We start from the raw sequence: 17,336 nt of genomic DNA on the forward strand, positions 1-17,336 counted from the left end.
TGTCCCACTATCATGCTCAGTCCCCACCAGGATTTCAGCACTTCCTCTTTGTTACGTTCCCCTTGATCCTGCCCTACCAGTTCTCCCACACCCACCTCCCAGAATATAATATTTAAATGGGGCTGGTGTATATTCGGTTGTCTATCTTTTAGTTTTATTCTGTTAGGTGTAAACATGATTTTGTTAGTCTTCATTTAAACATTACGTATGGTTAAAGAGTTGTGTACGAGTTTTCCAGTCCAGCCTGTTGGGGCACCACGCCCTGTCCCCAAAGTCTATGTTTCCTATTCATGTTTTCCAATCTATAATGGGAGCCCTGGAGGCATAGTGGTTACACCTTGAGCTGCTAACCACAAAGTCAGGGGTTCAAAACCACTAGCTGCTTTTTGCTGTCTTACTGATTTTCAGCCTTTGAAACTCTTTTATTAGTTATTATGTTTTCTAAATATTTCTTAATTTCTTGATCATCTTCATTATTTCAACCTTTGTAATTTATGGTTGAAATAGGACTATTTTCCCTTTACAATTTGTGCATTCTAGATTTTGCTGAATTGTGTTTCCATGGCACAGTTCAACATGTTCCTTCCTTTCTCTGCAGTTCCTCTCAATTGCATTATGTCTTAGAGTTATGGCATTTTCATGCCAGGGCTTCAAACTAGTTTGATCTGTTTCAGTCATGGTGAATGCAACAAAATCTGAATAGTCCTGAAATTGAAAATTTTGGGTTTACTAGAATAATAACTAGAACTCTGGACAAATCATTGCTTGAAGCTCTGGAGTTGAAGACTTAGGAAAAGCATAGCAAACCCTCCAGGAGCCTGATGAGTTGGTTTGATTATTATCAGTACTGTGGAGAGCCAACCATTCAAGGAGGTGCAGTTCTACTTGTGTAGGAGTGCACAGCAAGTAGATACTTGAATAAGCATAGAGTCTGTACAGGTGTGGGAGGGAATATGGAAATATACCCATAATATATGTATAAGTCTGGTATATCTATATGTGTATTTACCTTTGCCTAAAATGTATCCATGTATTGTGGTGGAGCATACAAGGGGCAGAGTTATGAAAAATTCTTAGATGTCACCAAAGCCCTGAAGGGAATGACTTTCTGGGCCTGGGGGAACAGGACTATAGTTTCAGGGGACAGCAAGGTCAAATGGCTTAACTTAATTTACCAAGACAATGCTCTGAGTCATACCTTGGTGAGTAGCTACTGGGTCTTCCATAATCCTGAGACCAGAAAAATAAGCCAATGCCCTGCTGCCACTACCAACCTCTCTGAAAATGATCAGATTAGAAGGCCCTAGGTGGAGTGGGAGAAAAATGTAGAACAGAATTCGAAATCATTACTGAGACCAGGATTGCTGGGACCCCCAACACAATGGCCTAGTTATCCTTCATGTCTAGTTCCTAGAGTAGTCAGCTGTTTAAGATCTAAAGGACAGCATTTACTTAAAGACAACGTTTGGAGGGTAGGAAAAGGAGGAAGGGTGGAAACAGGGACACAGGAAGAAGTAGATAAGTGATGGAACACGAGGGATTCCAGTGGAATACATGAAACACAATGCGTATGAATTGTTCAATGAAAAATTGCTGATCTGCACAATAAGTCTTCACCTAATTCACAATGAATATAGAAAAAACCCACTATTTCCATTTGAAAAAGAAACAAAGACATATAGTCAGCTGCCAGAGTGTGACCCAAGGGTTTCTACAGGTCCAACGAGTTGGTTACGATTGCAACACGCAGACTGTCCTTGTTTTCCAAGAGATTGCATTTCTAGCATGACACGGACCTGCAGTTTCTCCTTTTCCTATTATTGCTCTGCTACACCCACATTTTATAAATTTAGGTCTGTTTTGGTTCAAAAACCAAAAATAAACCTTCTCCTCCCCCTTTTACTCCCCCACCCCCCATATGGTTCTATATCGTGTGAAAAACCTGCCACAGGAATAATATCACTGTTGTTCAAAAGCAACTATATAATAGGTTCTTATCATAATGACCTTGATTCATGAGGAAATATGAATTATCTTAATTATAGTTTATTTTAAACAGTAACTAGAGAGTCAACAGTTGGGCATTTGAAGGAGTGAAGAATTATATTTCATGGTTGAATAATGTAATGCAGTTATCTGTAAATTATGTTCAAATGTATAATATGAACATATCAAAGTTAAGAGTCATCCATAGCAGTTACAGAAATTCTACTTTATTAAGAATAACTGGGAAATAAGGTATTCTGGCTAATCAAATATTCAGGCTCATAAAAATTTACTGTATAAACTACACCAATTGTTTTAAAATAATTGAATTTTTAAAAAATACTCTACCCTGGAAGCAGGACATAATTGGATCTTTCTTTTGATGATTCAGATGCTTTCAAGGGACTGTTTATAGGAGGAGTGTCAAACTCAATTAAAACACAGACCATTAGGTGGAACAGGCAAGATTCACGCGGGCCACATCACATTTACAAATTTGGTTAAATTTATATTTTGAAGTGAGGATTCAGGAATATGGATAGGATAATTAAAACACTATATACTTGCTTTATTTAAACATTTATTTTATTTAATATATTTACAAAACTAAAATTATTCTTTTTTACCCAAAACTTGCCAGCGCTTTCCTCCTACTAGTTTTCACCAACCTCTTATGTTGTGACTGGAAAATAGAACAAAGTAACATGAAAAATGCAGAATAATGTTGGACAGCTGACAAATGTGATGCACAATCGTAATGGCTTCCCTCTAAAAATGTTAACTAGCGCTGCCGCTAGGTATGATTCATAACAGCACAGCAGAACAATAGCAGGGTGTTAGTTCTTTTTAACCTTTTCGCTGTTGGGATCTGTTTACACTATGTGACACTGAGAGTGGCAGTCACATTGCTTCCAAACGTCGCCAGAACCGAGTCAGCGCATTTATACACGTCCACAGGCCCCCAGGAAAGGCACTGGGCCACGTGTATACTCGTCTGCAGTAGTTAAAGGGTTAACGGGGGAATTGTGTGTACGGTATTGCCTCGATCTCCCCTAAGCGCCATTTTCTTCATAACATTTTTTTTCTATTTTCATTTTATTTCAGAGAATCGCGGGCCACAAAAAAGTGCCTCTGGGTCTGAATGCTGCCTGTGGGCTGCCAATTTGACACCCCTGGTTTATAGCATCAGAATTGTTAATATCCTTGATTATCATTATAATGAACTGAAGAAGAGTTGGTCAATGAGGAGTTCCCAAATAATGTTAATTACCAGAATAAGAGCAGGATGAAGAAAGCTCAGACATCCCCTCACAGAAGGGTCACAAGGAAGGGATGAGTCAACCCAGACTGCAGTATAGCACCAATGAAACACACAATATTCCTATAGCTCTTTGAGGCTTCCTCACCCCCCACTACTATGACCCCAGCCTTACCTTTCAATTCTGGCTAGACTGGAGCATATGCACTGGTTACCATAAGAGCTCATGACACACAAAGTCCAGGTCAGATAAACCCCCCTAGGAACAGAAATGGGAGTAGCTGTACCAGAAAGGTAGAGGGAAGGTAGGGGAGAAGGGGAGGAAGGGGGAACTGATTGAATTGATCTAGGCACCCCCCCTCTTCCAGGGGGATGAACAACAGAAACGTGGGTAAAGGGAGACAGTGGTCAGTGTAAGACATGAAAACAATAATGATTTATAATTTATCAAAGGGTCACTAGGGGGTAGGGGTGGAGGTGGGGGTAGAGGAGCTGATACCGAGGGCTCAAATAGAAAGTAAGTGTTTAGAAAATGATGATGGCAACATATGTACAATTATACTTGATACAATTGATGTATGGAATGCTATAAGAGCTGTAAGAGCCCCAATAAAATGATTTTTAAAATACCCAAAAAACTCACATAGACACACAAAGAAACTTATAGGATAATAGCATTTTCCCCTGAACTTTTTGAAGCCCCCTCATATATGTTTAGCTGCATACAGAGATACATGTTTACCTCTGTGCATATATGTACATGTTACTGTTAGAATTGTACTATATATTATTAAACATATATTCATACATGTCGACTTGTGACATGTGCAGCCATTACTAGTACTATGGAAACTGCAAATTAAAGGAATTTAATAGGAATTTACTAAGAGGAAATTGGCTCCTAGGCATAATGATTTTGGCTGGAGAAGATAGCGATCCTGGCAGACCGTACTCTGTGTTTCCTTGTGAGAGCTCCAAGAGGCAGATGCTTGGTAGTTTTCTGGAAGCACAATTATAAGGTTTATGAAAAACAGGAAGATCAACATCTCATGTAGGTTTTTTGAATTGGGAACGGATCTAAATGCGCTATTTTGTGCCCCCTAGACCTTTTCTTTTCACTTATGTTTTTTTATTCTGATTTTCACTGTGCTAGACTGTAGGTTTTACTGATTACCAAAGAACGTTTTGGAAAGAAATGATACCTTATAATGTTCTTAGGATAGTATTTTTCAAACTGTTCAAACTCTTAATGATTGATGAGTGTATAATTAGTCACATGTCAGCTGTAGTTTCAGAATTGCTGTCCAGTGTTTGGGGTCTGTTTTTGTTTGTGACCGTATCTTAACCCGGCTCCTACTACTCAAGGTCTTTACTAACTCTGGAATTGTATTTAGATTCTTGGATGTAGTTAATCTGGTTTATTTGCTTAAATAATTTGAGTGCCACACTGAATGCTCATAATAGCCAGCGCAGTGCTCACACAGAGTTAAATAAAATACTGTCTTCCTTGAGAGTTTGTACTCTAGTAGAATTTGTCGTAGCAGCTATGGTGTCATTTCGATTGACACGGTGGCTACAAATGTGGACTCAAGCATAACAGTATTTGTGCTTCCTTCTGTTGTGCATAGGGTCTTTATGAATGGGAGCCAAGGTGATGGAGGCTGACCACCAGGGTCTAGAGCTGCTAGGTGGGTGACACCTGCCAACCTTTCAATTAGCAGCCTAGTGCTTACCTATTGTGCCACCGGGCTGGAGAAGGTTCTATATCATGAACATTAGTGGGCACATCAATAAGAGAGCTTTCTTTCTTAATGTTCAACACCCGAGGAACTCTGATCATTCTTTCTACTGCATTTTGCTTATGTGACACCAATAAATGTGTGATGCATTTACCATAACTGGAGGAACCTGGAATGAACTAAACAGTTTTTAGGAAATATTTTTAGGATTAAAATTTTACTCTAGGGCTGGCAAACACAGATGCATATAAAGGAGCCAATCAAAGCATGCAAATAAGTTTTTAAAAAAAGGAGGTTGTAATACAACTGTTGTATAAACTAGTTGTAATTGGTGGGAATTGTGACCTGCTGAAATATGTATGCTTTGTCTAAATATTTTCGAAATAAAATTTGTATGGGCCACAGAAAGCATGGCTGTAGGCCAAGGCCACCAATTTATAACCCTCCTTAATTCTTTAAGATTAATGGAATGATCATACAAACATTTGAGGTGATGGTTTAAAACCAAGTGCAAGGAGATATGTGCAATTTAAGAATGATCACACCATTTAGCAACCTCTTTGATGCTTTTATCCTGGGGAGTGGGTGACATTCAGTTTGGATGACTGAGTCTGAAAGGCGCTACAGAGCTAAGTGAGGGAAGGGTCAAGTTCAATTAACTCTACTACGACTAGAGAAACAGGAATTAGCAGAAATAAGGTTGCTCTCCATCACTGAGGATGCATTTCTCTGGGTCTGGGCAGCCTCAGATGCCAGGTATTAATCACTGTTACAAGAAGGTCAAAGATTTAGTGCGCTTTTTGTTGCTTTCCGGGAAGTGTGTGGGGCAGCTCCATTAGAAAACTCCAGCCGATTCAGCCGATAGCTTTCATTTTGCCAATGGATCTGATGTGAGGACCCAATGAAATTCTGTGAAAATAGTTGGGCCTCTCATCATATTGAGAAAATTCCTCAGAACTGGAAGATCATCAATTTATAAAATCCTGGTTATCTGCCTTAGTGTCTGAAGATGACTGTAGATTCTGTAGGGCTAGCGAGTAGTTCTTACTCCAGACCTCCTGAGTCAGTGCTCCAGAGAGCAGCGCCTGGATAGCACCTGCAGTTGTAGGTAGAAAAAGCTTCACAGACTTATTGGAAGGTGTTAAGTCCCCTTGGTCAATGAAGATTGTGCATTGACAACATTTTATTAAGGGTTCTTTTTAAAAGTGGTGTTTGGTGCTACAAGCGCTCCGTGCTGTTTGAGGACTGTGAGTTGATGGCAATGGAAACTGGTAGCATGGAAAGGAGAGGCTCTGAGGAGGTTTTTGAGCAGCTTCATTGAAATGTCTGTCTTCACCATTAGTTACCCTAACTGAGAACAGGAGTGAGCCATTTGGATGATACCATTGGAAACACATACTGTTTTGTTCTGTGGCTCTGGGGGGCTTCACAGTTTCAACAGAACTGGGAAGGAGGGCTACAGCGGATGGTGAGATTAAGGAAGCAGAAAATGATAAGTCTGAGTAATATCGATGCACCACGAAATCGATAAATTGTTGACAGGTGGCCACTGTGACTACTTCTTTAGGGTCAGTTTTTCAGTTTTGGCAAAGAGAATGTGAGCAAAAGATACACAGGGCTGCTAGTCAGAGGCACACGTTTCCAGCCAACATTCATAAGGCACCACCACCGACTCATGCTGAACGTGTTCCAGCCCGGTGGAGAAAAGGTGAAAACAGCTCTGGTGAAAGGGCCCTGCAGTTAGTGAAGAGGGGTGCTGCTTGTTGTATACAACCCCCAGACTCGTGTCACTAACCAAAGTGTCCTTCTCTGAGCAGGAGCGGTTCTTCACTTTTCTCCTTTATTACCTGCCAGATGAAATATTGTGATGTTGGAAAAGCTCTGGGATGAGGAACATCTGCGGTTATCTATCTCAGATATATGTTAACTTAAGGTTATTGATGACATTGTAAAGCACAAGAGCAGCATCTTCCATCTTTCTGTCCTTTCTTCCTTTTTGTTTACTTTTTCTTTTATGATTGAAGTCATTGTTGGACTAGTCAAAATAGATTATCCTCTATGTAGATTTTTCTGCAGGTAAATGAAATACAAAAGAAATACTATTCTTTTGTGATCTATGTCTGAAAACATAAGGGCCCACATTAAAGTGCTCTTGAATAGTTGTATTACGTACTATATGTTTGTGCATCTCTCCCTCTCTGCTATTTCTCAAAGGAGGGGAAATGATGATCTAGTATTTGATGTACTTTATTTTCTTATTTTTGTTTCACATGACAGCCAGTTTCATACTGGTGTAAATAATAAAGTAAGTTCATATGCTTTACAAAACTTAAAAGTCTAAAGATTGGCTTTGAACAAGACTTGAACAGTGACTGAAAGAATGCGATTGAAGGGCCTAGTTTGTTTCCATTCCTGTGTTTCTCTGCTCTCCCTGTAACTGTGTTGATTTTGTTAATCTCCATATAGTAGCCACCTAGCAGCTTAATTACCTTCCTTGTGAATACAAAATTGTTACTCCAGCTCATGTGAAAAAGAAAGATTGTATTTCTCAGAAACCTCAACTTAAAAAAAAAATTTTTTTTTAAACCTCAACTTTTATCTCAATGGTTTCATTGGGTTATTCCCAATTGTGGTCAAAGAGGCTTGGGACATAGGACAGGTTGGTGAGGTTTGGCAATTTGGACTTCGAGCTGAAGCTTGAAGTAGAATTTCCTTCTAAAAACTTATGCTTGAGAATGAGGAGGGGAGGTTTCTTAAAAGAATATTACTTTTGGTCTCCACTCTGCACTCCCCTTCATTCACATTGATGTGATGTTTTGTTCTGGGTCTTTGATGCCTGATACCTGATCCCATCAGTATCTGATGATCACACAGGCTGGTGTGCTTCTTCCATGTGGGCTTTGTTGCTTCTCAGCTAGATGGCCACTTGTTTATCTTCAAGCCTTTAAGATCCCAGATACTGTATCTTTTGATAGCCAGCACCATTAGCTTTCTTCACCACATTTGCTTATGCACCCATTTTGTCTTCAGCGATCATGTTGGGAAGGTGAGCATCACAGAATGCTGGATTATTAGAACAAAGTGTTCTTGCATTGAGGGCTAGAGGCCCAATGTCCATCTACTACCTTAATACTTAACATATAAACATAAGTACATAGATCGATTTCCCTATCGTTATATATAAATATATTTACATATGTACATGCATGTATTTAGACTTCTATAAATGTCCTTTGTCTCCTTGTTCTTTCCATTATTTCCTTTTACTTTCCTCTTGTCCCACTATCATGTTCTTCCTTCATTTGGGTTTCAGTAATTCCTCTCGGTTACATTGCCTTTGATTAAGCCCCAGCAGGCATCCTACACCCTTCTTTCCATCGATTTTAGATCACTTGTTGTTCCCTTGTCCCTGGGTTGGTTGACACCCCCCTTCCTTTCTCTTGCCTCCCCCTCTCCCGAGTCCTTTGGGAACCGTCAGTCCATTGTTTTCTCATCGGGATTGCTTATTCCGCCTATCTTATCTAGACATGCAGAGACAATAATAAGCGCAAAAAGCAAGACAAAGCCAGACAAAACAACAAAGGAAGACAAAACAAAAATCCCCAAACAACAACAACAAAAACAAAAACAAATGACAGAAAGGGAAAAAGCTTATAAATAATTCCAGGTCTGTTGTTGACCTTCAGGAGTGTTTTCCAGTAGAGTCTGATGGGGTGCCTCGCTCTGGCTCCAAAACCTATTTTTGGTATTTCCTGGGGACTTTATTGCTTTGCTCCCCTTGTTGCTCTGTTGCATGCCCTTAGTGTTTCACCTCAAGGCTTTAAACTTTTCATGTCAGCAAAGGACCATCGACTTGAATGATCTTTCACCCTGGTTTAAATAAATTGGCTCTGTGTTTGAGATCCAGGGGGCAGAAATTAGAATTCTTAACTTGATGTTTGAGAGACTCTTAAAGACATTTTCTAGTGAAAATGGAAGCCCTAACAAAGTGTTTGCTTTAAGTAAATGATTGCAGTTAATTTCTTGTAAAGAAACACAGAAGCACATATTAACTTAAAATAAGCTTACACTGTTGTTTCTTGTAGTACAGCCAGGAAAAACAGTAACAAGCTGTCTCCTTTAAAATCATATCCCTGGATGAGATTTGAGCAACCTGGAAAATTTAAATACATCCACAGGAAAAACAATCTGAATTAAATTAGAAATCACATTTGCTAAATTCTTTTCTGCCCTTGCAATGTGATCTGTTATTCTCAGGATCTGAGTAGCTTTGATTGAGGTGGTGCTATCAGTGACTCGGGTAAATAGCAACATCCATTTTAGGCCACAGCTAGTCTGGACCCACAAAAAGACTTGTTATGTTTCGGAATCACTAATTGAATTTAGGTCTACATTTGGCATGTTACACAAAAGTGAACTTAATACTTATTAATACTTTTCTGAGAAACAATAGCTAAATACTTGAGTATTTTGGCCTCAAAGAGATTCACTTTTGTATCTAAAGATATCACCTTGAAGTTGTATGGGTAAAGATAATATCTTGCAGAAGAAATAGACTGGATTTTGTTATTATTCAGTCTAGTATTTTCTAAAGGATTATTGTTCAGTAATTTTACTGATTCTAGCCTTTTTTATACATATTGTGGAAGAGATACTGTTTCTGTTCTCTAACCAGGTACACATTTAAAGGAGAATAAAGGCTAATATAGAATTGTTTTCTTCAGATGGTATTCTTCATACTTTTCAGTTCTGTTCCATAAGAGGGATTTGCCAAGAGAGATAAGAATCTGCTTATTTTCATCCTCTTAATAAACAATGAAGACTGGGCCAAGAAATTTGGTTTGAGATTCCTTCTCTTCCTTGTTCCATCTATCTGTCTGTCTATCATCCATCCATCCATCATCCATCCATCCATCCCTGGTGGCAGAGTGGTTATGTGTTGGGCTGCTAACCTCAAAGTGTCAGCAGTTCTAACACTACCAGTTGCCCTGTGGGAGACAGATGAGGCTTTTTACTCCCATAAAGAGTTACAGTCTCGGAAACTCACAGGGGCGGTTCTACCCTGTCCTCTAGGGTGGCTGTGAGTTGGAGTCAACTTGCTGAGTCAGAGTGGACACGATGGCAATGAAGCAGAAGTGAGGAGGCAGCTGAGTGAGTCACTCACCACTCACTCACTCACCAAATTCAGGAAAGTTGCCTATTGGTTCAGAGTCAAGTCAGAACCTTGGAGAGCGCTTGGTAAAGCAGGTGCAGAACCTCAGTCAGAACTTTCCATGACTGGCTCCAAACCGACTAGATTTTTTTTTTTTTTAAAAAGCAAATCACGAAAGCCCACACCACTTTGCACAATGTTGTCAAGATAGGCTTAGTTTTGAGAAGATAAATCCATTTCAATCCAAGCGCAAATGGCATATTTGTAGACAAAGTTGATGATTTGAGACCAAGACCTTAAAAACTGGAGGAAATGCTTTTCTTCAGGACATCTTAATGGTCTTCAGAATCTCAGACCATCTTAAGATGCTGGATTCCTCTTAGCCAGGCTTCATTCTCATGATGAAGATGATCACAAACAGGCTGGGGGAACCTAAGATTTCCCTGAAGCAATATCCAGGAGTGTGAATATGCATGAGGAAGATGATGGAACAGTTATTAATATGATACCTCTTAGAGGTATATTAGACATGATCCTTTTTGAAAAAAAAAATCAAATGACATCATAAATAAAACGTCAACAAAAGCAAAACAAAACAAAACAAAAAGCCAAAAGATCAAAAAACTAGAGTAAGTAAGAAAGAGAGAAGCAGGTTTTAGGGAGTCTAGAGTGCTTTCTCTTCAGTCTACTCTTGGACCCTTCAGTGGTCACAGAACACAGGTCATCCGCCATCTCATTTTGCTGGAGAGCCTTTGATTTGCTTGTCAGACATAATCCCTACCTCATTCTCAGAAGACCTTTACTGATCTATATTAATTCCAGCAACCACTTTATATTGGTTGGCTCCTTAGCTATTCATTTGAATGTCAGAGATTCACATTTCTTCTAATTGGCTTACCCACAATCTTTTGAATTTTAAACGATTGTAATTAACTTCTTCAAACACCATGGCAACAATCTCAGATTGCATAGGCCCTGCTTAGAAGGGTGAACAGAATTAACAGATTTGGAAGTAAATCTAACTGAAGCAACACAAAGCTACATTGTCTAATTTTTCACCTTACCAGTATTTGTTTCTATAAGTACATTACAATTTGTTATGTTGAAAAATACAGCTATGATGTCTTCTTTTCTGTTTGCACTATTTCGTTTTTAATAGTTGAGAGTCTTGTCAAGAATAAAATCCCAAAGCATTAAATATACATGAACTCAAACACTAAGGGTATAATTGGGAGTGCCATTTTGTCTGTGTTTTTTTTTTTTTAATGCAGCTTGACTATACCTTTATGGAAGGGAGAGTAGGCTAGGTTTGTGCAGCACGATTTGTGTTGCTGAAAAAAAGGTATTTTCAATCAAGAAGTCATTGACCTTGCAAAAATTCTTTCAAACAACTTCTGCTTTGTTTCTATCACCAAAGCCATATTTCCCAACCACTGTTACTCCCTCTTGGTTTCAAACTTTGCATTCTAATCACCAGCAATTACCAACGCATCTTTATAGCATGTTTGATCAATTTGAGACTGAAGACATTGGTTAGAATTCAGGTTCTGCATCATTAGCTTTACTGATTTGTGCATAAATTTGAATAGCTGTATTGACTTTATTTCCTTATTGTGGATAGATATTACTGTATCACAGGCAGCACTGTACAACAAGCTAGAACTTGAAATGTTCTTTTCGATGATGAATGCAGCACTATGGATCATCGGTCCTCTTGAATATGTCATTCCCGGCATAGTAAACCATAGGACTTTCTGATTCACAGTGGCCAATATCAATCTATTTCGGCTTACTAATGCATAGGGTATCAATCTTCATATAGTCCATTTTATTTTAGATAACTTCCAATTTTCTTTTATTCATATTCACATATATTCCCAGTTCCAGTTGTTAATAGATGTTTGCAGTTGTTTCTTCTCGGTTTCAGTCATGCCCCATCAAGTGAAGGTCCTGAAGACTTTATTCCAGCTACATCATTATGGTTGACTCTAATTCCTCAGTCAGGTTTTTCCGTGCCTTCTCTTCGGAGGGACTCATATTCTCCACTCAGTCTGACTGCTCGGCTGCAGTTCATGAGGTGCTCATTGACTAATTCCTCAGAAGTAGGCAATCACATTGCTTCTTCATAATCTGTTCTTCCTCTGGGTATTTGAAATGCCAGTGACATAGCTCTCAGTATCAGAGCCTCACAGTGGTATCTGTGATAGGATACTATCTATCCATCTACAAGGAAACCCAATCAATGAAATGACTATCAGATTCATGCACCAACCCCTGAAGCTATTGATGCAGAAATTGAACAACTTTAACCTCCTCCCCCAGCTTCTACACTCATTCCATCAGTCTATAGAACCTCCTATTCTCGTTTTGTTGCTATTATCTAGAGATTCCTCAATCATTGCCCTTATACTTGAAGATTTTAGCATATGGCCTATTGTATTACTCTTGTACTTTGTAATACTCAATATTGTATCACTCTCAGTATCACTCTTGTCATGATTCTAAGTGATTTGAATATCACTATAAATGATCCTCCTAATCCTCTGGCCTCTCAGTCCCTGATTTCCTGTCCATTAGTGTCCTTGTCCTTCATTCTTCCTCAGCCACATACACACTGTGGTGCACCAGACCTTGTGAGTACACTGTGCAAATCATCTCATCATCTCAGTTCCTAACATTCCATTCTCTGCCTGCACCTATTGCCTTTCCAACTCATTCTTTGTAGTATATCTCACTTGGACCTGCCATGTATTGATTCCACCACCTTTTAGTACCCCTAATTGCCCTTATCACCTTCTTTCACTTTCCACTTGACTTTGGTGCCATGATCCATAATTACAACCTTCCTTTGGCAAACCCTCTCAGATGCCAGGCCCTTCTTTTCCTCTATTATACTTACACGGCAAAGCCGTTACATCATCAGCTTCACCCCTTCTCTACAGACACTTTCCTATCAGGTACAAACATCCGAAGAAAACTTACCATATATACTACAGTCCCCTTTGGCTCAAGTTTGACTTGTCATCTGTAATTTTTTTTCTACGTGTTATTTTGTGAATGAACTCTTGGCAATTAAGGTTTCGTTCCATCAAAATATAGCACTAATGGACATTATTGTGATCTGCATCTCACTAGTTCCAGTGATCAGTTGTCAGGTCTCCACTTTGTCTTATCAGTAGTATTTGAGACAGTTGTTCACTTCTTTGTCCTCCAAAGACTTCCTTCACTTGGCTTCTGGGATGCATGGTCTACTTTTTTCAGTTGCATTTGTCACTATCTGTGTTTGCTTATTACTTATTTTTGGCCCACTAAAGCCTTGGTGGTGGTGTGGCATAAGCATTGGGTTGCTAACTACAAGGTTGACACACAAATTTACCAGAGAGAGAAGAGACCCTGCCCCTGCAAAGCTTTAGTCTTGAAAACTCTATGGGTCAGTTTAGCTCTATGCTAAAGGGTTACCACTGGGAGTTGTAATCCGCCCTACAGCTGAGGAGTTGGTGGGCTGATGGGTAAGCTCCTTGAGAACAGGGACTTGGCTTTGCTTCGTAACTGCTTAGAATAGTAGCTGACACATAATAGAAATGTCATAACTATTCGTTACATGAATGAAAGTGAGCTTAACAACTACTATATGCATTTCAGATCTTTCGTCATTCCCAGCTGCTTTCTGTCATAAGGTTTCACAGCCATTGCCTTCCTCTTTTATCTGAACCACGCATTTTCTAATTGTATCTAATCCCTCCCGCCCCCACAGCCCCCCGCCCCTTGGTGTTTCTACAGCATGGCATTCGTATCTCTTTTAGGTGAAACCATCACCAATGTGCTTGTGTTTCTGTGGGGAGCTAGTATTTCTAAAGCATTTATTTATATCTGGTATTTCAGTTACAGATGGTCTGTGGGTATGAGTTGAATGTCTTTAGCATATAATGCTGAACTTATAAAAGAATAAGAAACAAATTAAGACTTCCAGGCTAAATTTATAGTTTTCTAAGATATTTAGGTTTCTTGTTTTCTTACTATCCTGTTTGACTCTGGCTGTCTCTGCCTACTCTTGATGGAATTCCTCCTGGATATTTTGTGAGGATTTTTATAAGACAGGAGAAATCCCCGGGAGCGAGAGAGTCTTTTCACTCCAACCTTGGGTTTGTACCTCATGGGGAGTAGTCTGTTCTTCTTAGATTTTGATCAAGCCTTTCCTTTACATGGATGTATGAACGTGATACTTGATTTGCATTGACCACTCATTTTTTTATTAGTTAGGATTCAATACATATATCATTCCATATTTCAATCACGTTGGGTAGAATTGTACAACAGTTTCCAAACATTCTTTTCTACATGGATTCCTTTTTACCCTACCACCACCATCACTATATCCCTCCCCACTTATTCTATAACTCATTGTATAGCTCATGTACAATTTCATTTTTTTCATTAGTTGGAATTTAAGACATATAATATATCATTTCCATATTTTGACCATGTCAAGTAGAATTTTACAATTGCTACCACGATCAGTTTCCAACCACTCTTCTTCTACATGGACTCCTTGACAGTGTCTCTCTTTTACCCCACTGTATCCCCAATCCCCAAACCCCTTATTTTACCTGCTATCCCTATAGGTTCATCAGCCCTGGGTTTCATATACTGACAAACAAAAAAGCATATAACAAAGCTTCAAGAGGGTGGCCCCAATTGACATAACACCTCTGAGATACACTGTACTGTGAATGAACAAAAACTACACAAAACAATAAAAACAAAAATTTTGGAAACCCGATCAGGTCCAGCTTGCATCATAGGAGGGATCTACTGACAAAGTTTTCACTGTTCAGGTCAGATTTATGCCTTTGATCATCTATACTCCTCCCAAGCACTCCGTTTAGTGACACTTTTCTCCCACCCTCAATTTTAGATAGGAGTAGTTCTCCAGAGGCTTATTTACTATGTCATTCCACAAAGGACTCTTGGGCTTCCACTGTCATTCATCGCTGCACACTGTATTCTCACAATTTAGGCTCTGACAGTGATTCCTCCCTCGACTTCAGATTATATGGATTCCAATCCTTCAGTGACTGATGATGATGGTGTGCTTCTTCCATGTGGACTTAGTTGACAGCTCACATGCATGGCTGCTTGTTTGGAAACAAGCCTTTAAGACCCCAGATGGTATTTTATCTGCTATCTGGGCACCATCTTCTTTGGCACGTTTTGCTATAGCACCCATCTCTTCTGTGTTCCCTTCCTGAGGGCGAGGTGTGAACAGGACCATGATGTAAGTACTAATTGTTCTTAAATTGGAGCTAGGATTTAATGCAAGCCCAAACCCATTCCTGGATCTAACTATGCTTTTTTCTTTTTCTTTTAATTTGCTATAACTTGGGAGTTATTTACATAATACATATATATATATATCCTGTTTTCCCAAAAATAAGACATTGTCTATATTAATTTTTGCTTCCAAAGATTATTTTCAGGGGATATCTTATTTTTCCATGAAGAAGAATATGGTACACATTTATTGTTGAACAGCAAAAAAGGAAATTTATTACCTGTATACGGTACAGTAGTAGTTGTCCTCACAAACCAGCATAACCAGACAAACTGTGAATCCTACAGTATCAGGAACTTCTTGTTACTACCATTATTTCCATGTACAACAATCTATGGTACATATACTCATAATCTATGGTACATTTACTCACACTTCCTGTCTGCTCCGGCTGCCCTGTGGCCAACAGTGAGCTGTGCGGTGGCACCCACCGCTACGGTCCAGAGTCCAGAGTTACGGTAGCTTCAGGGGGCCTTATTATCAGGGAGGTCTTATTTTCGGGGGATGCCTTATATTTCAGCGAGAGGCAAAACTGTAATTAGGTCTTCTTTTCAGGGAAACATGGCATATTTAAATTGGTAGTTAATACATATATCATTCCATAGTTTAATCACATCAAACAGAATTGAACAATTGCTTCCATAATCAGTCTCCAAACATACTTTACCTTCCTGGACTTCTTGACACCATCTCCTTTTTATTTCCCCCATCCCCTATCCCTTTCCATCCCAAACCCTTGTTCCATTTGCTTTCACTATAGGCTCAAGGCCCCTGGGTTTCAAAAACCAATAACACAACTTCAAGAGGTTGACCCCCAGTGGCAACACACATCTGAGATGCACCCTAATATGAGTAAGCATAAGCAAAATAAACAGAATGCCTGTCACAGGAGCTGGAATAATACGTATCTTCTAACAGCTTATAGGGTGTTGTCGTAGCAAGACCTTGTTTGTCCGCCAACCCACAGTACACCGCTCTTGGTACCGCTGTCTTCTGCTTCCTCAGACACCATGTATTTTCTGACTTAAGTCCTCAGGTTACAAGTGTGTCTGAGGTACAGTCCAGTTCACCCAGTGGAGTTCCCACATGAAGTCTCACCGATGCAGCCTCTGGAGCATGCTGTGTGCCTGAAGCTCCCAGATTCAGTGTTCCTATATCCCACAGAACCCAGCCTGGGTTCCACAGATAGCCCTGGGTACCCTAGTTCAGTGTTGCTCATCTGCTGCATGCCACTAAAGACACTCCCCACTTAATGTCCCCTAAAGCACCTTCCCCACCATCTTCCATTCCCTCCCTCCCTCCCCTCAACAGACATGCACTTGTGTTCCCCCAAATGTGACTCTTCCCTCTTCCCTCTCCTGTGCTGCCCCTCCCATCAGTGAGCCTCATCCATCTGACAGAGCCACATCCCTCTCCAGAGGCCCTCACCCCAGATCCACATGGCAACCACTCAGTAGACAGCATCCCCCCCAGTTCCCCATTTCCCCGATCATTTGATCCCAGCTGTTTTGAGATGCCCTCCAGCCAAGTCACTACCTACACTATACTTACCTGGAGCAGATGATGTGTGGTTCATTGGCCCTGCTCCGGCTCTTGACCAGGCTGGCTGGTCTCCCCGCAGAAGACTGGATGCCCTACACGTTTGAGCTTGTGCCCGGTCTGCTGCTTGCTCCTACGCAGTGCACTCTTGCAGTATTTGCCGTTTTGTGCTTGACTAATGTCACTCCGCATAGTGTCTTCCAGATCCCTCCACCACTGGAGGTGTTTGATGGTTTCATCACGGTGTTTAGGGACAGCCCTTTTTGACTGGTCTTTTTATTGATGGCCCCTGCAGAACCTCGCCTCGTGGAATCCGTCAGATCCCGAGTG

At 40.0% G+C, this 17,336-nt stretch overlaps 1 protein-coding gene across 1 annotated transcript in view; it reads left to right on the forward strand.

The window, feature by feature from the left end:
* Positions 1-17,336, forward strand: part of BABAM2 (BRISC and BRCA1 A complex member 2) — a 528,405-nt gene that overhangs the window by 148,053 nt on the left and 363,016 nt on the right. The window contains exon 5 of the mRNA XM_004711139.2: positions 17,302-17,333. Within this exon, the coding sequence (XP_004711196.1) occupies positions 17,302-17,333 (32 nt within the window). The remainder of the gene's footprint in view (positions 1-17,301; positions 17,334-17,336) is intronic.

This window comes from Echinops telfairi, unplaced genomic scaffold (assembly GCF_000313985.2).
Source record: "Echinops telfairi isolate 266 unplaced genomic scaffold, ASM31398v2 ScPeMD7_10;HRSCAF=50, whole genome shotgun sequence".
Lineage (NCBI taxonomy): Eukaryota > Metazoa > Chordata > Mammalia > Afrosoricida > Tenrecidae > Echinops > Echinops telfairi.